The 27,720-nt window shown below is 47.3% G+C and overlaps 1 protein-coding gene across 1 annotated transcript in view; it reads left to right on the top strand.

Annotated features, from left to right (window-relative positions):
- Nucleotides 1-26,521, top strand: part of LOC118361447 (protein shisa-9-like) — a 53,883-nt gene extending 27,362 nt beyond the window's left edge. The window contains exons 4-5 of the mRNA XM_035741391.2: nucleotides 144-248; nucleotides 25,517-26,521. Of these exons, the coding sequence (XP_035597284.1) occupies nucleotides 144-248; nucleotides 25,517-25,989 (578 nt within the window). The 3' untranslated portion in view covers nucleotides 25,990-26,521. The remainder of the gene's footprint in view (nucleotides 1-143; nucleotides 249-25,516) is intronic.
- The last annotated feature ends 1,199 nt before the right edge of the window (nucleotides 26,522-27,720 follow it).

Here is a 27,720-nt window from a genome sequence, read left to right as displayed (position 1 = left end):
GACATATCTAGACTGGAAAAGAAGGCTTCTCAATCCCAGTCACAAATGTTAGGAGCATTTAAACAGTTCTCTGCCCGTACAATTGAGAAATAAAGTGATCTTAATCTTATTATTCGCTTTTCTCTCTCTATTTCTCCCTACAGAGCACTACCACCTGAACAATTCAGCCTTCTATCCAGGAATGCCTCACCCCCACAGCAACCTCAGTGGACTGGGCCTCAACAAGTACACCTCCCTCAGGGCTGTGGGTAAGGCCACACACACAAAGACATGCACAAACATATGGACACACTAACGTGCACACACAAACATCCAATGTACATTCCAGGACAAGCTGATCATAATCCAGACTGGTACCGTAACCTTTCAAACCAGCCCAGGGTTTTCCAGCTGGCATCTGAGGCGAATTGAGTTCCCCTCATGGCAGAGAGATATCATGAATGAAAGCAGATAAACTACACGCAATACAGTCTCAGGCCTTTACTAGAAAGATGAGGTCCAAGCCATATACAGGTCATACAGTCTCAGGCCTTTACTAGAAAGATGAGGTCCAAGCCATATACAGGTAATACAGTCTCAGGCCTTTACTAGAATGATGAGTTCCAAGCCATATACAGGTCATACAGTCTCAGGCCTTTACTAGAAAGATGAGGTCCAAGCCATATACAGGTCATACAGTCTCAGGCCTTTACTAGAAAGATGAGGTCCAAGCCATATACAGGTAATACAGTCTCAGGCCTTTACTAGAAAGATGAGTTCCAAGCCATATACAGGTCATACAGTCTCAGGCCTTTACTAGAAAGATGAGGTCCAAGCCATATACAGGTAATACAGTCTCAGGCCTTTACTAGAAAGATGAGTTCCAAGCCATATACAGGTAATACAGTCTCAGGCCTTTACTAGAAAGATGAGGTCCAAGCCATATACAGGTAATACAGTTTCAGGCCTTTACTAGAAAGATGAGGATCAAGCCATATAGGTCAAGGTCATACGAACAACCACGTTCAAGTTAGTTACTGTAGAGTAGGAACCGAAGTGATGTTGTTATGGTACAGATTGGCAGATCATAAACTTAGAACAAAGAAATAAAGTTGCACATTCACTGTTATGGCAGTGTGACTGAAGCAACATGTGACTGAAGCACCGTTATGGCAGTGTGACTGAAGCAACATGTGACTGAAGCACCATTATGGCAGTGTGACTGAAGCAACATTATGGCAGTGTGACTGAAGCAACGTCATGGCAGTATGATTGAAGCAACATGTGACTGAAGCAACGTCATGGCAGTGTGACTGAAGCAACGTTATGGCAGTGTGACTGAAGCAACATGTGACTGAAGCACCGCTATGGCAGTGTGACTGAAGCAACGTTATGGCAGTGTGACTGAAGCAACATGTGACTGAAGCACCATAATGGCAGTGTGACTGAAGCAACGTTATGGCAGTGTGACTGAAGCACCGTTATGGCAGTGTGACTGAAGCAATGTCATGGCAGTGTGATTGAAGCAACATGTGACTGAAGCAACGTCATGGCAGTGTGACTAAAGCAACGTTATGGCAGTGTGACTGAAGCAACGTTATGGCAGTGTGACTGAAGCAACATGTGACAGAAGCAACGTTATGGCAGTGTGACTGAAGCAACATGTGACTGAAGCAACGTCATGGCAGTGTGACTGAAGCAACGTTATGGCAGTGTGACTGAAGCAACGTTATGGCAGTGTGACTGAAGCAACGTTATGGCAGTGTGACTGAAGCAACGTTATGGCAGTGTGACTGAAGCAACATGTGACCGAAGCAACGTTATGGCAGTGTGACTGAAGCAACGTTATGGCAGTGTGACTGAAGCAACATGTGACAGAAGCAACGTTATGGCAGTGTGACTGAAGCAACATGTGACTGAAGCAACGTCATGGCAGTGTGACTGAAGCAACGTTATGGAAGCAACGTTATGGCAGTGTGACTGAAGCACCGTTATGGCAGTGTGACTGAAGCAACGTTATGGCAGTGTGACTGAAGCAACGTTATGGCAGTGTGACTGAAGCAACATGTGACTGAAGCAACGTTATGGCAGTGTGACTGAAGCAACGTTATGGCAGTGTGACTGAAGCAACGTTATGGCAGTGTGACTGAAGCACCGTTATGGCAGTGTGACTGAAGCAACGTTATGGCAGTGTGACTGAAGCAACGTTATGGCAGTGTGACTGAAGCAACATGTGACCGAAGCAACGTTATGGCAGTGTGACTGAAGCAACGTTATGGCAGTGTGACTGAAGCAACATGTGACAGAAGCAACGTTATGGCAGTGTGACCGAAGCAACATGTGACTGAAGCAACGTCATGGCAGTGTGACTGAAGCAACGTTATGGCAGTGTGACTGAAGCACCGTTATGGCAGTGTGACTGAAGCAACGTTATGGCAGTGTGACTGAAGCAACGTTATGGCAGTGTGACTGAAGCAACATGTGACTGAAGCAACGTTATGGCAGTGTGACTGAAGCAACGTTATGGCAGTGTGACTGAAGCAACGTTATGGCAGTGTGACTGAAGCAACATGTGACTGAGCACCGTTATTGCAGTGTGACCAAAGCAACGTTATGGCAGTGTGACTGAAGGAACGTTATGGCAGTGTGACTGAAGCAACATGTGACTGAAGCAACGTCATGGCAGTGTGACTGAAGCAACATGTGACTGAAGCACCATTATGGCAGTGTGACTGAAGCAACATGTGACTGAAGCAACGTTATGGCAGTGTGACCGAAGCAACGTTATGGCAGTGTGACTGAAGCAACATGTGACTGAAGCAACGTCATGGCAGTGTGACTGAAGCAACATGTGACTGAAGCAACGTTATGGCAGTGTGACTGAAGCAACGTTATGGCAGTGTGACTGAAGCAACATGTGACTGAGCACCGTTATTGCAGTGTGACCAAAGCAACGTTATGGCAGTGTGACTGAAGGAACGTTATGGCAGTGTGACTGAAGCAACATGTGACTGAAGCAACGTTATGGCAGTGTGACCGAAGCAACGTTATGGCAGTGTGACTGAAGCAACATGTGACTGAAGCAACGTCATGGCAGTGTGACTGAAGCAACATGTGACTGAAGCACCGTTATGGCAGTGTGACTGAAGCAACGTTATGGCAGTGTGACTGAAGCAACATGTGACTGAAGCAACGTCATGGCAGTGTGACTGAAGCACCGTTATGGCAGTGTGACTGAAGCAACATTATGGCAGTGTGACTGAAGCACCGTTATGGCAGTGTGACTGAAGCAACATGTGACTGAAGCAACGTCATGGCAGTGTGACTGAAGCAACATGTGACTGATGCACCGTTATGGCAGTGTGACTGAAGCAACATGTGACTGAAGCAACGTCATGGCAGTGTGACTGAAGCAACATGTGACTGAAGCACCGTTATGGCAGTGTGACTGAAGCAACGTTATGGCAGTGTGACTGAAGCAACATGTGACTGAAGCAACGTCATGGCAGTGTGACTGAAGCACCGTTATGGCAGTGTGACTGAAGCAACATTATGGCAGTGTGACTGAAGCACCGTTATGGCAGTGTGACCGAAGCAACGTTATGGCAGTGTGACTGAAGCAACATGTGACTGAAGCAACGTCATGGCAGTGTGACTGAAGCAACATGTGACTGAAGCACCGTTATGGCAGTGTGACTGAAGCAACGTTATGGCAGTGTGACTGAAGCAACATGTGACTGAAGCAACGTCATGGCAGTGTGACTGAAGCACCGTTATGGCAGTGTGACTGAAGCAACATTATGGCAGTGTGACTGAAGCACCGTTATGGCAGTGTGACTGAAGCAACATGTGACTGAAGCAACGTCATGGCAGTGTGACTGAAGCAACGTTATGGCAGTGTGACTGAAGCACCGTTATGGCAGTGTGACTGAAGCAACGTTATGGCAGTGTGACTGAAGCAACGTTATGGCAGTGTGACTGAAGCAACATGTGACTGAAGCAACGTCATGGCAGTGTGACTGAAGCAACGTTATGGCAGTGTGACTGAAGCACCGTTATGGCAGTGTGACTGAAGCAACGTTATGGCAGTGTGACTGAAGCAACGTTATGGCAGTGTGACTGAAGCAACATGTGACTGAAGCAACGTTATGGCAGTGTGACTGAAGCAACGTTATGGCAGTGTGACTGAAGCAACGTTATGGCAGTGTGACTGAAGCAACATGTGACTGAGCACCGTTATTGCAGTGTGACCAAAGCAACGTTATGGCAGTGTGACTGAAGGAACGTTATGGCAGTGTGACTGAAGCAACATGTGACTGAAGCAACGTCATGGCAGTGTGACTGAAGCAACATGTGACTGAAGCACCATTATGGCAGTGTGACTGAAGCAACATGTGACTGAAGCAACGTTATGGCAGTGTGACCGAAGCAACGTTATGGCAGTGTGACTGAAGCAACATGTGACTGAAGCAACGTCATGGCAGTGTGACTGAAGCAACATGTGACTGAAGCAACGTTATGGCAGTGTGACTGAAGCAACGTTATGGCAGTGTGACTGAAGCAACATGTGACTGAGCACCGTTATTGCAGTGTGACCAAAGCAACGTTATGGCAGTGTGACTGAAGGAACGTTATGGCAGTGTGACTGAAGCAACATGTGACTGAAGCAACGTTATGGCAGTGTGACCGAAGCAACGTTATGGCAGTGTGACTGAAGCAACATGTGACTGAAGCAACGTCATGGCAGTGTGACTGAAGCAACATGTGACTGAAGCACCGTTATGGCAGTGTGACTGAAGCAACGTTATGGCAGTGTGACTGAAGCAACATGTGACTGAAGCAACGTCATGGCAGTGTGACTGAAGCACCATTATGGCAGTGTGACTGAAGCAACATTATGGCAGTGTGACTGAAGCACCGTTATGGCAGTGTGACTGAAGCAACATGTGACTGAAGCAACGTCATGGCAGTGTGACTGAAGCAACATGTGACTGATGCACCGTTATGGCAGTGTGACTGAAGCAACATGTGACTGAAGCAACGTTATGGCAGTGTGACCGAAGCAACATTATGGCAGTGTGACTGAAGCAACATGTGACTGAAGCACCGTTATGGCAGTGTGACTGAAGCAACGTTATGGCAGTGTGACTGAAGCAACATGTGACTGAAGCAACGTCATGGCAGTGTGACTGAAGCAACGTTATGGCAGTGTGACTGAAGCACCGTTATGGCAGTGTGAATGAAGCAACGTCATGGCAGTGTGACTGAAGCAACGTTATGGCAGTGTGACTGAAGCACCGTTATGGCAGTGTGACTGAAGCACCGTTATGGCAGTGTGACTGAAGCATCGTTATGGCAGTGTGACTGAAGCAACATCTGACTGAAGCACCGTTATGGCAATGTGACTGAAGCAACGTTATGGCAGTGTGACTGAAGCAACGTTATGGCAGTGTGACTGAAGCAACGTCATGGCAGTGTGACTGAAGCAACGTTATGGCAGTGTGACTGAAGCACCGTTATGGCAATGTGACTGAAGCAATGTTATGGCAGTGTGACTGAAGCAACATCTGATTGAAGTACCGTTATGGCAGTGTGACTGAAGCAACATGTGACTGAAGCAACGTTATGGCAGTGTGACTGAAGCAACGTTATGGCAGTGTGACTGAAGCAACATGTGACTGAAGCACCGTTATGGCAGTGTGACTGAAGCAACGTTATGGCAGTGTGACTGAAGCAACATGTGACTGAAGCAACGTCATGGCAGTGTGACTGAAGCAACGTTATGGCAGTGTGACTGAAGCACCGTTATGGCAGTGTGACTGAAGCAACGTTATGGCATGGCAGTGTGACTGAAGCAACGTTATGGCAGTGTGACTGAAGCATGTTATGGCAGTGTGACTGAAGCAACATCTGACTGAAGCACCGTGGCAATGTGACTGAAGCAACGTTATGGCAGTGTGACTGAAGCAACGTTATGGCAGTGTGACTGAAGCAACGTTATGGCAGTGTGACTGAAGCAACGTTATGGCAGTGTGACTGAAGCACCGTTATGGCAGTGTGACTGAAGCAATGTTATGGCAGTGTGACTGAAGCAACATTATGGCAGTGTGACTGAAGCAACGTTATGGCAGTGTGACTGAAGCAACATCTGATTGGCAGTGTGACTGAAGCAATGTTATGGCAGTGTGACTGAAGCACCGTTATGGCAGTGTGACTGAAGCAATGTTATGGCAGTGTGACTGAAGCAACGTTATGGCAGTGTGACTGAAGCAACATCTGATTGAAGTACTGTTATGGCAGTGTGACTGAAGCAACGTTATGTGACTGAATCAACATGTGACTGAAGCACCGTTATGGCAGTGTGACTGAAGCAACGTTATGGCAGTGTGATTGAAGCAGCGTTATGGCAGTGTGACTGAAGCAACATGTGACTGAAGCACCGTTATGGCAGTGTGACTGAAGCAACATGTGACTGAAGCACCGTTATGCCAGTGTGACTGAAGCAACATTATGTCAGTGTGACTGAAGCAACGTCATGGAAGTGTGATTGAAGCAACATGTGACTGAAGCAACGTCATGGCAGTGTGACTGAAGCAACGTTATGGCAGTGTGACTGAAGCAACATTATGGCAGTGTGATTGAAGCAGCGTTATGGCAGTGTGACTGAAGCAACGTTATGGCAGTGTGACTGAAGCAACATGTGACTGAAGCAACGTCATGGCAGTGTGACTGAAGCAACGTTATGGCAGTGTGACTGAAGCAACATGTGACTGAAGCACCGTTATGGGAGTGTGACTGAAGCAACGTTATGGCAGTGTGACTGAAGCAACGTTATGGCAGTATGACTGAAGCAACGTTATGGCAGTGTGACTGAAGCACTGTCATGGCAGTGTGACTGAATCAACGTTATGGCAGTGTGACTGAAGTAACGTTATGGCAGTGTGACTGAAGCAACGTCATGACAGTGTGACTGAAGCAACGTTATGGCAGTGTGACTGAAGCACCGTTATGGCAGTGTGACTGAAGCAATGTTATGGCAGTGTGACTGAAGCATCGTTATGGCAGTGTGACTGAAGCAACATCTGACTGAAGCACCGTTATGGCAGTGTGACTGAAGCAACGTTATTGCAAATGTGACTGAAGCAATGTTATGGCAGTGTGACTGAAGCAACGTTATGGCAGTGTGACTGAAGCAACGTCATGGCAGTGTGACTGAAGCAACGTTATGGCAGTGTGACTGAAGCACCGTTATGGCAGTGTGACTGAAGCAATGTTATGGCAGTGTGACTGAAGCATCGTTATGGCAGTGTGACTGAAGCAACATCTGACTGAAGTACCGTTATGGCAGTGTGACTGAAGCAACGTTATGGCAGTGTGACTGAAGCAACATGTGACTGAAGCACCGTTATGGCAGTGTGACTGAAGCAACATTATGGTAGTGTGACTGAAGAAATGTTATGGCAGTGTGACTGAAGCAACGTTATGGCAGTGTGACTGAAGCAACTTTTGACTGAGCACCATTATGGCAGTGTGACCGAAGCAACGTTATGGCAGTGTGACTGAAGCAACGTTATGGCAGTGTGACTGAAGCAACATGTGACTGAAGCAACGTCATGGCAGTGTGACTGAAGCAACATTATGGCAGTGTGACTGAAGCAACATGTGACTGAAGCACCGTTATGGCAGTGTGACTGAGGCAACATTATGGCAGTGTGATTGAAGCAGCGTTATGGCAGTGTGACTGAAGCAACATGTGACTGAAGCACCGTTATGGCAGTGTGACTGAAGCAACATGTGACTGAAGCACCGTTATGGCAGTGTGACTGAAGCAACGTTATGGCAGTGTGACTGAAGCACCGTCATGGCAGTGTGACTGAAGCAACGTTATGGCAGTGTGACTGAAGCAACGTTATGGCAGTGTGACTGAAGCAACGTCATGGCAGTGTGACTGAAGCAACGTTATGGCAGTGTGACTGAAGCACCGTTATGGCAGTGTGATTGAAGCAGCGTTATGGCAGTGTGACTGAAGCAACATGTGACTGAAGCACCGTTATAGCAGTGTGACTGAAGCAACATGTGACCGAGGCACCGTTATGGCAATGTGACTGAAGCAACGTTATGGCAGTGTGACTGAAGCAATGTTATGGCAGTGTGACTGAAGCAACGTCATGGCAGTGTGACTGAAGCAACGTTATGGCAGTGTGACTGAAGCACCGTTATGGCAGTGTGACTGAAGCAATGTTATGGCAGTGTGACTGAAGCATCGTTATGGCAGTGTGACTGAAGCAACATCTGACTGAAGCACCGTTATGGCAATGTGACTGAAGCAACGTTATGGCAGTGTGACTGAAGCAACGTTATGGCAGTGTGACTGAAGCAACGTCATGGCAGTGTGACTGAAGCAATGTTATGGCAGTGTGACTGAAGCACCGTTATGGCAGTGTGACTGAAGCAACATGTGACTGAAGCAACGTTATGGCAGTGTGACCGAAGCAACGTTATGGCAGTGTGACTGAAGCAACATGTGACTGAAGCAACGTCATGGCAGTGTGACTGAAGCAACATGTGACTGAAGCACCGTTATGGCAGTGTGACTGAAGCAACGTTATGGCAGTGTGACTGAAGCAACATGTGACTGAAGCAACGTCATGGCAGTGTGACTGAAGCAACATTATGGCAGTGTGACTGAAGCACCGTTATGGCAGTGTGACTGAAGCAACATGTGACTGAAGCAACGTCATGGCAGTGTGACTGAAGCAACGTTATGGCAGTGTGACTGAAGCACCGTTATGGCAGTGTGACTGAAGCAACGTTATGGCAGTGTGACTGAAGCAACGTTATGGCAGTGTGACTGAAGCAACATGTGACTGAAGCAACGTCATGGCAGTGTGACTGAAGCAACGTTATGGCAGTGTGACTGAAGCAACATGTGACTGAAGCACCGTTATGGCAGTGTGACTGAGGCAACATTATGGCAGTGTGATTGAAGCAGCGTTATGGCAGTGTGACTGAAGCAACATGTGACTGAAGCACCGTTATGGCAGTGTGACTGAAGCAACATGTGACTGAAGCACCGTTATGGCAGTGTGACTGAAGCAACGTTATGGCAGTGTGACTGAAGCAACGTTATGGCAGTATGACTGAAGCAACGTTATGGCAGTGTGACTGAAGCACCGTCATGGCAGTGTGACTGAAGCAACGTTATGGCAGTGTGACTGAAGCAACGTTATGGCAGTGTGAATGAAGCAACGTCATGGCAGTGTGACTGAAGCAACGTTATGGCAGTGTGACTGAAGCACCGTTATGGCAGTGTGACTGAAGCAATGTTATGGCAGTGTGACTGAAGCATCGTTATGGCAGTGTGACTGAAGCAACATCTGACTGAAGCACCGTTATGGCAATGTGACTGAAGCAACGTTATGGCAGTGTGACTGAAGCAACGTTATGGCAGTGTGACTGAAGCAACGTCATGGCAGTGTGACTGAAGCAACGTTATGGCAGTGTGACTGAAGCACCGTTATGGCAATGTGACTGAAGCAATGTTATGGCAGTGTGACTGAAGCAACATCTGATTGAAGTACCGTTATGGCAGTGTGACTGAAGCAACGTTATGGCAGTGTGACTGAAGCATCGTTATGGCAGTGTGACTGAAGCAACATCTGACTGAAGCACCGTTATGGCAATGTGACTGAAGCAACATTATGGCAGTGTGACTGAAGCAACGTTATGGCAGTGTGACTGAAGCAACGTCATGGCAGTGTGACTGAAGCAACGTTATGGCAGTGTGACTGAGGCACCGTTATGGCAGTGTGACTGAAGCAATGTTATGGCAGTGTGACTGAAGCAACATTATGGCAGTGTGACTGAAGCAACGTCATGGCAGTGTGACTGAAGCAACGTTATGGCAGTGTGACTGAAGCCCCGTTATGGCAGTGTGACTGAAGCAATGTTATGGCAGTGTGACTGAAGCACCGTTATGGCAGTGTGACTGAAGCAATGTTATGGCAGTGTGACTGAAGCATCGTTATGGCAGTGTGACTGAAGCAACATCTGATTGAAGTACTGTTATGGCAGTGTGACTGAAGCAACGTTATGGCAGTGTGACTGAATCAACATGTGACTGAAGCACCGTTATTGCAGTGTGACTGAAGCAACATGAGACTGAAGCACCGTTATGGCAGTGTGACTGAAGCAACGTTATGGCAGTGTGATTGAAGCAGCGTTATGGCAGTGTGACTGAAGCAACATGTGACTGAAGCACCGTTATGGCAGTGTGACTGAAGCAACATGTGACTGAAGCACCGTTATGCCAGTGTGACTGAAGCAACATTATGTCAGTGTGACTGAAGCAACGTCATGGAAGTGTGATTGAAGCAACATGTGACTGAAGCAACGTCATGGCAGTGTGACTGAAGCAACGTTATGGCAGTGTGACTGAAGCAACATTATGGCAGTGTGATTGAAGCAGCGTTATGGCAGTGTGACTGAAGCAACGTTATGGCAGTGTGACTGAAGCAACATGTGACTGAAGCAACGTCATGGCAGTGTGACTGAAGCAACGTTATGGCAGTGTGACTGAAGCAACATGTGACTGAAGCACCGTTATGGGAGTGTGACTGAAGCAACGTTATGGCAGTGTGACTGAAGCAACGTTATGGCAGTATGACTGAAGCAACGTTATGGCAGTGTGACTGAAGCACTGTCATGGCAGTGTGACTGAATCAACGTTATGGCAGTGTGACTGAAGTAACGTTATGGCAGTGTGACTGAAGCAACGTCATGACAGTGTGACTGAAGCAACGTTATGGCAGTGTGACTGAAGCACCGTTATGGCAGTGTGACTGAAGCAATGTTATGGCAGTGTGACTGAAGCATCGTTATGGCAGTGTGACTGAAGCAACATCTGACTGAAGCACCGTTATGGCAGTGTGACTGAAGCAACGTTATTGCAAATGTGACTGAAGCAATGTTATGGCAGTGTGACTGAAGCAACGTTATGGCAGTGTGACTGAAGCAACGTCATGGCAGTGTGACTGAAGCAACGTTATGGCAGTGTGACTGAAGCACCGTTATGGCAGTGTGACTGAAGCAATGTTATGGCAGTGTGACTGAAGCATCGTTATGGCAGTGTGACTGAAGCAACATCTGACTGAAGTACCGTTATGGCAGTGTGACTGAAGCAACGTTATGGCAGTGTGACTGAAGCAACATGTGACTGAAGCACCGTTATGGCAGTGTGACTGAAGCAACATTATGGTAGTGTGACTGAAGAAATGTTATGGCAGTGTGACTGAAGCAACGTTATGGCAGTGTGACTGAAGCAACTTTTGACTGAGCACCATTATGGCAGTGTGACCGAAGCAACGTTATGGCAGTGTGACTGAAGCAACGTTATGGCAGTGTGACTGAAGCAACATGTGACTGAAGCAACGTCATGGCAGTGTGACTGAAGCAACATTATGGCAGTGTGACTGAAGCAACATGTGACTGAAGCACCGTTATGGCAGTGTGACTGAGGCAACATTATGGCAGTGTGATTGAAGCAGCGTTATGGCAGTGTGACTGAAGCAACATGTGACTGAAGCACCGTTATGGCAGTGTGACTGAAGCAACATGTGACTGAAGCACCGTTATGGCAGTGTGACTGAAGCAACGTTATGGCAGTGTGACTGAAGCACCGTCATGGCAGTGTGACTGAAGCAACGTTATGGCAGTGTGACTGAAGCAACGTTATGGCAGTGTGACTGAAGCAACGTCATGGCAGTGTGACTGAAGCAACGTTATGGCAGTGTGACTGAAGCAACCGTTATGGCAGTGTGATTGAAGCAACGTTATGGCAGTGTGACTGAAGCAACGTTATGGCAGTGTGACTGAAGCACCGTCATGGCAGTGTGACTGAAGCACCGTTATGGCACGTTACTGGCAGTGTGACTGAAGCAACGTTATGGCAGTGTGACTGAAGCAACGTGACTGCAGTGTGACTGAGCACAGTGTGACTGAAGCAACCGTTATGGCAGTGTGACTGAAGCAACGTTATGGCAGTGTGACTGAAGCAACATGTGACTGAAGCAGTTATGGCAGTGACTGAAGCAACGTCATGGCAGTGTGACTGAAGCAACGTTATGGCAGTGTGACTGAAGCACCGTTATGGCAGTGTGACTGAAGCAATGTTATGGCAGTGTGACTGAAGCATCGTTATGGCAGTGTGACTGAAGCAACATCTGACTGAAGCACCGTTATGGCAATGTGACTGAAGCAACGTTATGGCAGTGTGACTGAAGCAACGTTATGGCAGTGTGACTGAAGCAACGTCATGGCAGTGTGACTGAAGCAATGTTATGGCAGTGTGACTGAAGCAATCGTTATGGCAGTGTGACTGAAGCATCGTTATGGCAGTGTGACTGAAGCAACATCTGATTGAAGTGACAGCGTTATGGCAGTGTGACTGAAGCAACGTTATGGCAGTGTGACTGAAGCAACATGTGACTGAAGCACCGTTATGGCAGTGTGACTGAAGCAACGTTATGGCAGTGTGACTGAAGCATTTATGGCAGTGTGACTGAAGCAACGTTATGGCAGTGTGACTGAAGCACCGTTATGGCAGTGTGACTGAAGCAACGTTATGGCAGTGTGACTGAAGCAACATGTGACTGAAGCAACGTCATGGCAGTGTGACTGAAGCAACGTTATGGCAGTGTGACTGAAGCAACATTATGGCAGTGTGACTGAAGCAACGTTATGGCAGTGTGACTGAAGCAACATGTGACTGAAGCAACGTTATGGCAGTGTGACTGAAGCAACATGTGACTGAAGCACCGTTATGGCAATGTGACTGAAGCAACGTTATGGCAGTGTGACTGAAGCAATGTTGATGGCAGTGTGACTGAAGCAACGTTATGGCAGTGTGACTGAAGCAACGTCATGGAAGCAGTGACTGAAGCAACGTTATGGCAGTGTGACTGAAGCAACGTCATGGCAGTGTGACTGAAGCAACGTTATGGCAGTGTGACTGAAGCAATGGCAGTGTGACTGAAGCAATGTTATGGCAGTGTGACTGAAGCATCGTTATGGCAGTGTGACTGAAGCAACATCTGACTGAAGTGTTATGGCAATGTGACTGAAGCAACGTTATGGCAGTGTGACTGAAGCAACGTTATGGCAGTGTGACTGACTGGCAGTGTGAAGCAACGTCATGGCAGTGTGACTGAAGCAACGTTATGGCAGTGACTGAAGCAACACCGTTATGGCAGTGTGACTGAAGCAATGTTATGGCAGTGTGACTGAAGCATGTGACGTTATGGCAGTGGCAGTGTGACTGAAGCAACATCTGGCATTGAAGTGGCAGTGACCAGTTATGGCAGTGTGACTGAAGCAATGTTATGGCAGTGTGACTGAAGCAACATGGCAGTGACGTTATGGCAGTGTGATGAAGCAACATCTGATTGAAGTACCGTTATGGCAGTGTGACTGAAGCAACGTTATGGCAGTGTGACTGAAGCAACGTTATGGCAGTGTGACTGAAGCAACGTTATGGCAGTGTGACTGAAGCAACGTTATGGCAGTGTGACTGAAGCAACCATGTTATGGCAGTGTGACTGAAGCAGCGTTATGGCAGTGTGACTGAAGCAACGTTATGACTGAAGCAATGTTATGGCAGTGTGACTGAAGCAACGTCATGGCAGTGTGACTGAAGCAACGTTATGGCAAAATGACTGAAGCACCAGTATGGCAGTGTGACTGAAGCAATGTTATGGCAGTGTGACTGAAGCATCGTTATGGCAGTGTGACTGAAGCAACATCTGACTGAAGCACCGTTATGGCAATGTGACTGAAGCAACGTTATGGCAGTGTGACTGAAGCAACGTTATGGCAGTGTGACTGAAGCAACGTCATGGCAGTGTGACTGAAGCAATGTTATGGCAGTGTGACTGAAGCACCGTTATGGCAGTGTGACTGAAGCATCGTTATGGCAGTGTGACTGAAGCAACATCTGATTGAAGTACCGTTATGGCAGTGTGACTGAAGCAACGTTATGGCAGTGTGACTGAAGCAACATGTGACTGAAGCACCGTTATGGCAGTGTGACTGAAGCAACATGTGACTGAAGCATCGTTATGGCAGTGTGACTGAAGCAACGTTATGGCAGTGTGACTGAAGCACCGTTATGGCAGTGTGACTGAAGCAACGTTATGGCAGTGTGACTGAAGCAACATGTGACTGAAGCAACGTCATGGCAGTGTGACTGAAGCAACGTTATGGCAGTGTGACTGAAGCAACATTATGGCAGTGTGATTGAAGCAGCGTTATGGCAGTGTGACTGAAGCAACATGTGACTGAAGCACCGTTATGGCAGTGTGACTGAAGCAACATGTGACCGAAGCACCGTTATGGCAATGTGACTGAAGCAACGTTATGGCAGTGTGACTGAAGCAATGTTATGGCAGTGTGACTGAAGCATCGTTATGGCAGTGTGACTGAAGCAACGTCATGGCAGTGTGACTGAAGCAACGTTATGGCAGTGTGACTGAAGCAACGTCATGGCAGTGTGAATGAAGCAACGTTGTGGCAGTGTGACTGAAGCACCGTTATGGCAGTGTGACTGAAGCAATGTTATGGCAGTGTGACTGAAGCATCGTTATGGCAGTGTGACTGAAGCAACATCTGATTGAAGTACCGTTATGGCAATGTGACTGAAGCAACGTTATGGCAGTGTGACTGAAGCAACGTTATGGCAGTGTGACTGAAGCAACGTCATGGCAGTGTGACTGAAGAAACGTTATGGCAGTGTGACTGAAGCACCGTTATGGCAGTGTGACTGAAGCAATGTTATGGCAGTGTGACTGAAGCATCGTTATGGCAGTGTGACTGAAGCAACATCTGATTGAAGTACCGTTATGGCAGTGTGACTGAAGCAATGTTATGGCAGTGTGACTGAAGCATCGTTATGGCAGTGTGACTGAAGCAACATCTGATTGAAGTACCGTTATGGCAGTGTGACTGAAGCAACGTTATGGCAGTGTGACTGAAGCAACATCTGACTGAAGCACCGTTATGGCAATGTGACTGAAACACCGTTATGGCAGTGTGACTGAAGTAACTTTATGGCAGTGTGACTGAAGCACCGTTATAGCAGTGTGACTGAAGCAACGTCATGGCAGTGTGATTGAAGCAACATGTGACTGAAGCAACGTCATGGCAGTGTGACTGAAGCAACGTTATGGCAGTGTGACTGAAGCAACATTATGGCAATGTGATTGAAGCAGCGTTATGGCAGTGTGACTGAAGCAACATGTGACTGAAGCACCATTATGGCAGTGTGACTGAAGCAACATGTGACTGAAGCACCGTTATGCCAGTGTGACTGAAGCAACATTATGGCAGTGTGACTGAAGCAACGTCATGGAAGTGTGATTGAAGCAACATGTGACTGAAGCAACGTCATGGCAGTGTGACTGAAGCAACGTTATGGCAGTGTGACTGAAGCAACATTATGGCAGTGTGATTGAAGCAGCGTTATGGCAGTGTGACTGAAGCAACATGTGACTGAAGCACCGTTATGGCAGTGTGACTGAAGCAACGTTATGGCAGTGTGACTGAAGCAACGTCATGGAAGTGTGATTGAAGCAACATGTGACTGAAGTACCGTTATGGCAGTGTGACTGAAGCAACATGTGACTGAAGCACCGTTATGGCAGTGTGACTGAAGCAACATGTGACTGAAGCACCGTTATGGCAGTGTGACTGAAGCAACGTTATGGCAGTGTGACTGAAGCAACGTCATGGAAGTGTGATTGAAGCAACATGTGACTGAAGCAACGTCATGGTAGTGTGACTGAAGCAACATTATGGCAGTGTGACTGAAGCAACATTATGGCAGTGTGATTGAAGCAGCGTTATGGCAGTGTGACTGAAGCAACGTTATTGCAGTGTGACTGAAGCAACATGTGACTGAAGCAACGTCATGGCAGTGTGACTGAAGCAACGTTATGGCAAAATGACTGAAGCAACAGTATTGCAGTGTGATTGAAGCAACGTTATGGCAGTGTGACTGAAGCAACATGTGACAGAAGCACCGTTATGGCAGTGTGACTGAAGCAACGTTATGGCAGTGTGACTGAAGCACCGTTATGGCAGTGTGACTGAAGCAATGTCATGGCAGTGTGATTGAAGCAACATGTGACTGAAGCAACGTCATGGCAGTGTGACTGATGCAACGTTATGGCAGTGTGACTGAAGTACCGTTATGGCAGTGTGACTGAAGCAACGTTATGGCAGTGTGACTGAAGCAACATGTGACTGAAGCACCGCTATGGCAGTGTGACTGAAGCAACGTTATGGCAGTGTGACTGAAGTACCGTTATGGCAGTGTGACTGAAGCAACGTTATTGCAGTGTGACTGAAGCAACATGTGACTGAAGCAACGTCATGGCAGTGTGACTGAAGCAACGTTATGGCAAAATGACTGAAGCAACAGTATTGCAGTGTGATTGAAGCAGTGTTATGGCAGTGTGACTGAAGCAACATATGACTGAAGCACCGTTATGGCAGTGTGACTGAAGCAACGTTATGGCAGTGTGACTGAAGCACCGTTATGGCAGTGTGACTGAAGCAACGTCATGGCAGTGTGATTGAAGCAACATGTGACTGAAGCAACATCATGGCAGTGTGACTGAAGCAACGTTATGGCAGTGTGACTGAAGCAACATTATGGCAGTGTGATTGAAGCAGCGTTATGGCAGTGTGACTGAAGCAACATGTGACTGAAGCACCGTTATGCCAGTGTGACTGAAGCAACATTATGGCAGTGTGACTGAAGCAACGTCATGGAAGTGTGATTGAAGCAACATGTGACTGAAGATACGTCATGGCAGTGTGACTGAAGCAACGTTATGGCAGTGTGACTGAAGCAACATTATGGCCGTGTGATTGAAGCAGCGTTATGGCAGTGTGACTGAAGCAACATGTGACCGAAGCACCGTTATGGCAGTGTGACTGAAGCAACGTTATGGCAGTGTGACTGAAGCAACGTCATGGAAGTGTGATTGAAGCAACATGTGACTGAAGTACCGTTATGGCAGTGTGACTGAAGCAACATGTGACCGAAGCACCGTTATGGCAGTGTGACTGAAGCAACATGTGACTGAAGCACCGTTATGGCAGTGTGACTGAAGCAACGTTATGGCAGTGTGACTGAAGCAACGTCATGGAAGTGTGATTGAAGCAACATGTGACTGAAGCAACGTCATGGCAGTGTGACTGAAGCAACATTATGGCAGTGTGACTGAAGCAACATTATGGCAGTGTGATTGAAGCAGCGCTATGGCAGTGTGACTGAAGCAACGTTATTGCAGTGTGACTGAAGCAACATGTGACTGAAGCACCGTTATGGCAGTGTGACTGAAGCAACGTTATGGCAGTGTGACTGAAGCAACATGTGACTGAAGCAACGTCATGGCAGTGTGACTGAAGCAACGTTATGGCAGTATGACTGAAGCAACATTATGGCAGTGTGATTGAAGCAGCGTTATGGCAGTGTGACTGAAGCAATATGTGACTGAAGCACCGTTATGGCAGTGTGACTGAAGCAACATGTGACTGAAGCACCGTTATGGCAGTGTGACTGAAGCAACGTTATGGCAGTGTGACTGAAGCAACGTTATGGCAGTGTGACTGAAGCAACATTTGACTGAGCACCATTATGGCAGTGTGACCGAAGCAACGTTATGGCAGTGTGACTGAAGCAATGTTTTGGCAGTGTGACTGAAGCAACATGTGACTGAAGCAACGTCATGGCAGTGTGACTGAAGCAACGTTATGGCAGTGCGACTGAAGCAACATGTGACTGAAGCACCGTTATGGCAGTGTGACTGAGGCAACATTATAGCAGTGTGATTGAAGCAGCGTTATGGCAGTGTGACTGAAGCAACATGTGACTGAAGCACCGTTATGGCAGTGTGACTGAAGCAACATGTGACTGAAGCACCGTTATGGCAGTGTGACTGAAGCAACGTTATGGCAGTGTGACTGAAGCAACGTTATGGCAGTATGACTGAAGCAACGTTATGGCAGTGTGACTGAAGCACCGTCATGGCAGTGTGACTGAAGCAACGGCATGGCAGTGTGACTGAAGCAACGTTATGGCAGTGTGACTGAAGCAACATGTGACTGAAGCACCGCTATGGCAGTGTGACTGAAGCAACGTTATGGCAGTGTGACTGAAGCAACGTTATGGCAGTGTGACTGAAGCAACATGTGACAGAAGCACCGTTATGGCAGTGTGACTGAAGCAACGTTATGGCAGTGTGACTGAAGCACCGTTATGGCAGTGTGACTGAAGCAATGTCATGGCAGTGTGATTGAAGCAACATGTGACTGAAGCAACGTCATGGCAGTGTGACTGATGCAACGTTATGGCAGTGTGACTGAAGTACCGTTATGGCAGTGTGACTGAAGCAACGTTATGGCAGTGTGACTGAAGCAACATGTGACTGAAGCACCGCTATGGCAGTGTGACTGAAGCAACGTTATGGCAGTGTGACTGAAGTACCGTTATGGCAGTGTGACTGAAGCAACGTTATTGCAGTGTGACTGAAGCAACATGTGACTGAAGCAACGTCATGGCAGTGTGACTGAAGCAACGTTATGGCAAAATGACTGAAGCAACAGTATTGCAGTGTGATTGAAGCAGTGTTATGGCAGTGTGACTGAAGCAACATATGACTGAAGCACCGTTATGGCAGTGTGACTGAAGCAACTTTATGGCAGTGTGACTGAAGCACCGTTATGGCAGTGTGACTGAAGCAACGTCATGGCAGTGTGATTGAAGCAACATGTGACTGAAGCAACATCATGGCAGTGTGACTGAAGCAACGTTATGGCAGTGTGACTGAAGCAACATTATGGCAGTGTGATTGAAGCAGCGTTATGGCAGTGTGACTGAAGCAACATGTGACTGAAGCACCGTTATGCCAGTGTGACTGAAGCAACATTATGGCAGTGTGACTGAAGCAACGTCATGGAAGTGTGATTGAAGCAACATGTGACTGAAGATACGTCATGGCAGTGTGACTGAAGCAACGTTATGGCAGTGTGACTGAAGCAACATTATGGCAGTGTGATTGAAGCAGCGTTATGGCAGTGTGACTGAAGCAACATGTGACTGAAGCACCGTTATGGCAGTGTGACTGAAGCAACGTTATGGCAGTGTGACTGAAGCAACGTCATGGAAGTGTGATTGAAGCAACATGTGACTGAAGTACCGTTATGGCAGTGTGACTGAAGCAACATGTGACTGAAGCACCGTTATGGCAGTGTGACTGAAGCAACATGTGACTGAAGCACCGTTATGGCAGTGTGACTGAAGCAACGTTATGTGTGACTGAAGCAACGTCATGGAAGTGTGATTGAAGCAACATGTGACTGAAGCAACGTTATGGCAGTGTGACTGAAGCAACATTATGGCAGTGTGACTGAAGCAACATTATGGCAGTGTGATTGAAGCAGCGCTATGGCAGTGTGACTGAAGCAACGTTATGGCAGTGTGACTGAAGCAACATGTGACTGAAGCACCGTTATGGCAGTGTGACTGAAGCAACGTTATGGCAGTGTGACTGAAGCAACATGTGACTGAAGGCAGTGTGACTGAAGCAACGTTATGGCAGTGTGACTGAAGCAACGTTATGGCAGTGTGACTGAAGCAACGTTATGGCAGTGTGACTGAAGCAACATTATGGCAGTGTGACTGAAGCAACATGTGACTGAAGCACCGTTATGGCAGTGTGACTGAAGCAATAAGCAGTGACTGAAGCAACGTTATGGCAGTGTGACTGAAGCAACATGTGACTGAAGCACCGTTATGGCAGTGTGACTGAAGCAACGTTATGGCAGTGTGACTGAAGCAACGTTATGGCAGTGTGACTGAAGCAACATTTGACTGAGCACCATTATGGCAGTGTGACCAACATGTGACTGAAGCACCGTTATGGCAGTGTGACTGAAGCAATGTTTTGGCAGTGTGACTGAAGCAACATGTGACTGAAGCAAGTGTGATTGAAGCGTCATGGCAGTGTGACTGAAGCAACGTTATGGCAGTGTGACTGAAGCAATGGCATGTGACTGAAGCAACGTTATGGCAGTGTGACTGAAGCAACATTATAGCAGTGTGATTGAAGCAGCGTTATGGCAGTGTGACTGAAGCAACATGTGACTGAAGCACCGTTATGGCAGTGTGACTGAAGCAACATGTGACTGAAGCACCGTTATGGCAGTGGCAGACTGAAGCAACGTTATGGCAGTGTGACTGAAGCAACGTTATGGCAGTGTGACTGAAGCAACGTTATGGCAGTGTGACTGAAGCACCGTCATGGCAGTGTGACTGAAGAAGCACGAAGTACCAGTTATGCATGGCAGTGTGACTGAAGCAACGTTATGGCAGTGTGACTGAAGCAACATGTGACTGAAGCACCGCTATGAAGCAGTGTGACTGAAGCAACGTTATGGCAGTGTGACTGAAGCAACGTTATGGCAGTGTGACTGAAGCAACATGTGACAGAAGCACACGTTATGGCAGTGTGACTGAAGCAACGTTATGGCAGTGTGACTGAAGCACCGTTATGGCAGTGTGACTGAAGCAATGTCATGGCAGTGTGATTGAAGCAACATGTGACTGAAGCAACGTCATGGCAGTGTGACTGATGCAACGTTATGGCAGTGTGACTGAAGTACCGTTATGGCAGTGTGACTGAAGCAACGTTATGGCAGTGTGACTGAAGCAACATGTGACTGAAGCACCGCTATGGCAGTGTGACTGAAGCAACGTTATGGCAGTGTGACTGAAGCAACGTTATGGCAGTGTGACTGAAGCAACGTTATGGCAGTGTGACTGAAGCAACTTTATGGCAGTGTGACTGAAGCAACGGCATGGCAGTGTGACTGAAGCAACGTTATGGCAGTGTGACTGAAGCAACATGTGACTGAAGCACCGCTATGGCAGTGTGACTGAAGCAACGTTATGGCAGTGTGACTGAAGCAACGTTATGGCAGTGTGACTGAAGCAACATGTGACTGAAGCACCGTTATGGCAGTGTGACTGAAGCAACGTTATGGCAGTGTGACTGAAGCACCGTTATGGCAGTGTGACTGAAGCAATGTCATGGCAGTGTGATTGAAGCAACATGTGACTGAAGCAACGTCATGGCAGTGTGACTGATGCAACGTTATGGCAGTGTGACTGAAGTACCGTTATGGCAGTGTGACTGAAGCAACGTTATGGCAGTGTGACTGAAGCAACATGTGACCGAAGCAACGTCATGGCAGTGTGACTGAAGCAACGTTATGGCAGTGTGACTGAAGGAACGTTATGGCAGTGTGACTGAAGCAACATGTGACTGAAGCAACGTCATGGCAGTGTGACTGAAGCAACATGTGACTGAAGCACCGTTATGGCAGTGTGACTGAAGCAACATGTGACTGAAGCAACGTTATGGCAGTGTGACCGAAGCAACATTATGGCAGTGTGACTGAAGCAACGTTATGGCAGTGTGACTGAAGCAACATGTGACTGAAGCAACGTCATGGCAGTGTGACTGAAGCAACGTTGTGGCAGTGTGACTGAAGCACCGTTATGGCAGTGTGACTGAAGCAACATGTGACTGAAGCAACATCATGGCAGTGTGACTGAAGCAACGTTATGGCAGTGTGACTGAAGCAACATTATGGCAGTGTGACTGAAGCAACATGTGACTGAAGCACCGTTATGGCATTGTGACTGAAGCAACATGTGACTGAAGCAACGTTATGGCAGTGTGACTGAAGCAACATGTGACTGAAGCAACATCATGGCAGTGTGACTGAAGCAATGGCAGTTATGGCAGTGTGACTGAAGCAAAGCATTATGGCAGTGTGATTGAAGCAACGTTATGGCAGTGTGACTGAAGCAACATGTGACTGAAGCACCGTTATGACAGTGTGACTGAAGCAACATGTGACTGAAGCACCGTTATGGCAGTGTGACTGAAGCAACGTTATGGCAGTGTGACTGAAGCAACGTTATGGCAGTGTGACTGAAGCAACATGTGACTGAGCACCGTTATGGCAGTGTGACCGAAGCACCGTTATGGCAGTGTGACTGAAGCAACATGTGACTGAAGCAACGTCATGGCAGAGTGACTGAAGCAACGTTATGGCAGTGTGACTGAAGCACCGTTATGGCAGTGTGACTGAAGCAACGTTATGGCAGTGTGACTGAAGCATCGTTATGGCAGTGTGACTGAAGCAACATGTGACTAAAGCACCGTTATGGCAGTGTGACTGAAGCAACATGTGACTGAAGTACCATTATGGCAGTGTGACTGAAGCAACATGTGACTGAAGTACCGTTATGGCAGTGTGACTGAAGCAACGTTATGGCAGTGTGACTGAAGCAATGTGTGACTGAAGCACCGTTATGGCAGTGTGACTGAAGCACCGTTATGGCAGTGTGACTGAAGCAGCGTTATGGCAGTGTGACTGAAGCAATGTTATGGCAGTGTGACTGAAGCAACATGTGACTGAAGCACCATTATGGCAGTGTGACTGAAGCAACATGTGACTGAAGCACCGTTATGGCATTGTGACTGAAGCAACATGTGACTGAAGCAACGTTATGGCAGTGTGACTGAAGCAACATGTGACTGAAGCAACATCATGGCAGTGTGACTGAAGCAACGTTATGGCAGTGTGACTGAAGCAACATTATGGCAGTGTGATTGAAGCAACGTTATGGCAGTGTGACTGAAGCAACATGTGACTGAAGCACCGTTATGACAGTGTGACTGAAGCAACATGTGACTGAAGCACCGTTATGGCAGTGTGACTGAAGCAACGTTATGGCAGTGTGACTGAAGCAACGTTATGGCAGTGTGACTGAAGCAACATGTGACTGAGCACCGTTATGGCAGTGTGACCGAAGCACCGTTATGGCAGTGTGACTGAAGCAACATGTGACTGAAGCAACGTCATGGCAGAGTGACTGAAGCACCGTTATGGCAGTGTGACTGAAGCAATGTTATGGCAGTGTGACTGAAGCATCGTTATGGCAGTGTGACTGAAGCAACATGTGACTGAAGCACCGTTATGGCAGTGTGACTGAAGCAACATGTGACTGAAGTACCATTATGGCAGTGTGACTGAAGCAACATGTGACTGAAGTACCGTTATGGCAGTGTGACTGAAGCAATGTTATGGCAGTGTGACTGAAGCAATATGTGACTGAAGCACCGTTATGGCAGTGTGACTGAAGCACCGTTATGGCAGTGTGACTGAAGCAGCGTTATGGCAGTGTGACTGAAGCAACGTTATGGCAGTGTGACTGTTGCAATGTTATGGCAGTGTGACTGAAGCAACATGTGACTGAAGCACCATTATGGCAGTGTGACTGAAGCAACGTTATGGCAGTGTGACTGAAGCAACGTTATGGCAGTGTGACTGAAGCACCATTATGGCAGTGTGACTGAAGCAACGTGTGACTGAAGCAACGTTATGGCAGTGTGACTGAAGCAACATTTTGGCAGTGTTTTGGGACAGAACACACCATCCACACTGACAGACTGAAGAGAAACCTCGCCACAGAAAAGGACAGAAACCTCTGTCACTCCACAGTCTACTTTTCAGGGAGAGAGGGATGATTCACTGAGCAGAGTTGAATTGAAAGTATTCCAAACCCAAAATGCACTCGGAGTTCCTCTCTGAAGCATTCACTCCAATTCACTGTCATAGATGTCTCTCAGCGGCTCTAATGAGCATCCAGGCATCACACACATCGCCTTGCAGACAACGCTGGCAGACAACGCTGATCTGACCTGACAGAGACCTGGAGATGACACACACGCTCACACACATGCATACGCTTATAGGTACACACACACACGCACACACACACACACACACACACACACACACACACACACACACACACACACACACACACACACACACACACACACACACACACACACACACACACACACACACACACACACACACACACACACACACGCACACACACACACACACACACACACACACACACACACACACAATTTCTTTCCTTCTTCATGTGTTTGACCCAATCAGTTGTGTTGTGACAAGGTAGGGGTGGTATACAGAAGATAGCCCTATTTGGTAAAGGACTGAGTCCATATTATGGCAAGAACAGCTCAAATAAGCAAAGAGAAACGACAGTCCATCATTACTTTAAGACGTGAAGGTCAGTCAATCTGGAAAATTTCAAGAACTCTGAAAGCGCAGTCACAAAAACCATCAAGCGCTATGATGAAACTGGCTCTCATGAGGAACGCCACAGGAAAGGAAGACCCAGAGTTATCAATGCTGCAGAGGATAAGTTAATTAGAGTTACCAGCCTCAGAAATTGCAGCCCAAATAAATGCTTCACCACTGTTCAGAGAAGACTGTGTGAATCAGTCCTTCATGGTTGAATTGCTGCAAAGAAAACACTACTAAAGGACACCAATAATAAGAAGAGACTTGCTTGGGCCAAGAAACACGAGTAATGGACATTAGACCGGTGGAAATCTGTCCTTTGATTTTTGTTTCCAACCGCCATGTCTTTGTGAGACGCAGAGTCGATGAACGTATGATCTCCGCATGTGTGGTTCCCACCGTGAAGCATGGTGGGAACCATGGTGAAGCTGGTGACACTATCTGTGGTTTATTTAGAATTCAAGGCACACTTAACCAGCATGGCTTCAGGGATACACCATCCCATCTGGTTTGGACTTAGTGGGACTATCATTTGTTTTTCAACAGGACAATGACCCAACACACCTCCAGGCTGTGTAAGGGCTATTTGACCAAGAAGGAGAGTGATGGAGTGCTGCATCAGATGACCTGGCCTCCAAAATGGTTTTTATTTAACTAGGCAAGTCAATTAAGAACAAATTCTTATTTACAATGACGGCCTAGGAACAGGCTGCCACTGCCTAGTTCAGGGACAGAATGACAGATTTTTACCTTGTCAGCTCCGGGATTCGATCGAGCAACCTTTCGGTTACTGGCCCAACGCTCTAACCACTAGGCTACTTGCTGCACCCACAATCACCCAACTCAACCCAATTGAGATGGTTTGGGATGAGTTGGAACTCTGAAGGAAAACTAGCTAACAAGTGCACGGCATATGTGGAAACACCCTCAAGACTTGGAAAAGCATTCAATTTGAAGCTGGTTGAGAGAATTCCAAGTGAGTGCAAAGCTGTCACCAAAACAAAGGGTGGCTACTTTGAAGAATCTCAAATATAAAATATATTTTGATTTGTTTAACACTTTTTTGGTTATTACATGATTCCATATGTGTTATTTTATCGTTTTGATGTCTTCAGTACCATTCTACAATACAAATAAAGAATTAAATGGAATTGACCCCAACTATGGTGCTTCATTCGAAAGTGAAAGCTACAATCATCTGTGTGAAAGCAATATTATGACTCAAACCCACAGCGCTCTCTCTCTCTCTCTCTCACTCTCTCTCTCTCTCTCTCTGCAGCAGACACTGCCTCTGGGGGCTACTATAAGAGCTACCCTTTGATGGACTTCTCCCAGTACCAGGCAGGACCTTCAGCCTTCCAGCCCATCTCCCTGCACCCCAAAGACAAGTCCTACCTACACCAAGACCACCACCAGCTCTCCTCCCAGCACAACCTCCACGCCCCCCTCTCCATCTCCATCCCCCAGAGCCACCTGGAGAGGTCCTGTTTACCCAAGACCACCAGCCACCCCCTGTTCTCCAGCTCAGCCTTCAAAGCCTGGGACACCAGTGGACGCCACATCCAGAGGCAGACCTCCCACCCTGGGCACATCTCGGCCCAGCGGCATGCCTACTCCACCAGGAGACAGCACAGTGTAGAGAATTTCCCGGAGCTGTTCAACCACCCTGTGCCGTACAGCCACCCATCCTCCTACCACCACACCAGGCATAAGAGCTACTCCACCAACAGCAAGACGGAGGTCACTGTCTGAGCATGGAACTCTGAGTTCCCCTGTGCAGACAAAAACATAGAAACAGATACAAATATGTGCAACGATGCATCAGCATCGCCACTTAAGTACAATAACTCAACCACAGACATCATTACGACATTGATAAGGCAAGAGAAACACCGTCGCTCTCTGAACACCTCTGAGCCTCAGAACACGGACACTCTCGGTCTCTATGTCCACCACAACTCTGTGTGGCTCTAAACCTTTCGCTAACTAGCTACATCTCTCCATGCATTACTCTGTGGTCTTGTTCTTCTTCCTATATCCTCTATTTCCCACTCCCACAACAATGCACCAGCCCCCCTCCTCCACCCATAAAAGCAACGTGTTCAGGCCATTAGAGGGATGATAGCACCCCAGGGACACATTAATTCAACAGGGACAATGCCATTGTCACATCAGCTCCAATCAGCCTCTGCTCCAGCGCTAGACAGAGAGAGAGAGGGAGGGAGAGAGCAAGGTATGGAGAGAGAGATCACTCAAGGATCTTCAGAGAAAAGCCGGATGAAGGGAAAGGACAAATTTGTGTGGGGGGTCTGGAGACTGTCTAGCCTGGATGCCAGTCTGTTTCTTCTCTCTTGCCAGCTCCTTATGGAATTGTCATGGCTTGACAATGATAGTGGAGTAGGCAAAAGTATAAACCGATCTGGGACCAGGCTAGAGAATATTTCTGAGCGCAGGTCATATGTGAAATCAGTGGAAGCAATCCACTGTGGCATCTTGCACCCCAGAGTGGCGGAGGTATTTCTGTGTATTCCCCCTGATGAACGGACAGTAAAAGGGCACGGACTACAGCTCTAGAAGTGTTACGAGTTATTTAAATAGCATGGGAAGCGCCCCATTCTACAAGTGGTGCATATTGGTTGACCAGAACAATGATTAACCACTGAAGGACAGCACTAAGAAGAATAGAGAAACATAACTGCAGTTAAACAGTAGGATACTTTTATTAGGGCATGAGATACAGGTGCAACTAGGACTAAATGCCACATAAGAGGCCTGGGACTGGTAATAGAAATATCTCTAGTCACTGGCAGTAGTTCTAAAACCAAGACGATGGGACGGAAATGTGTACTTAGGATCAACAAAGCCAAATTGATACTACTGCCTCTTGGAAGGTGGGAGTTGAGCACAAACAAACTTCAGATGAATCCACTTCCGGAAGTGGAACGCTAATGAAGGCAATGAATACAACTACGCTCTATACATGAGTCATTTATTTATTTATTTTAATTGAACCTTTATTTTACTAGGCAAGTCAGTTAGGATTCTTATTTACAATGACGGCCCACCCCCTAGTCATGATGATGATGCACTACAACCTCCTACCTCGCACATCCCTCCCCCTCATCTTCTCTCTATTCCTCATCATATTCTCTCTATTCCTCATCTTCTCTGTCCACCTCATCTTCTATCTATTCCTCGTCTAACCTCCTTATCTTCTCTCGATTCGTCCTCTCTGTAAGGTGTGCGTGTTGGTGGCAGGGAAGTCAGGTGCAGGAGAACGAACTTGGTATAAACGGAGTCATTTAATAAGAACTCACAAACAAACTCCAAAAACCAAAATATACCAAAAGATTATAATAAAATGGGTACAAAACCTGTTGTGCACCAACACATACTAGCACTAACATACAATCAAACAATCTCCAACGAGGACATGAGGGTTAAATACACAACATATAATTAATGGGATTGGAACCCGGTGTG

The sequence above is a fragment of the Oncorhynchus keta genome, chromosome 2, assembly GCF_023373465.1.
Source record: "Oncorhynchus keta strain PuntledgeMale-10-30-2019 chromosome 2, Oket_V2, whole genome shotgun sequence".
In the NCBI taxonomy this organism is placed as follows: domain Eukaryota; kingdom Metazoa; phylum Chordata; class Actinopteri; order Salmoniformes; family Salmonidae; genus Oncorhynchus; species Oncorhynchus keta.
Note: the sequence above shows the minus strand (reverse complement) of the source record. Positions and strands in the feature narration are given on the sequence as shown.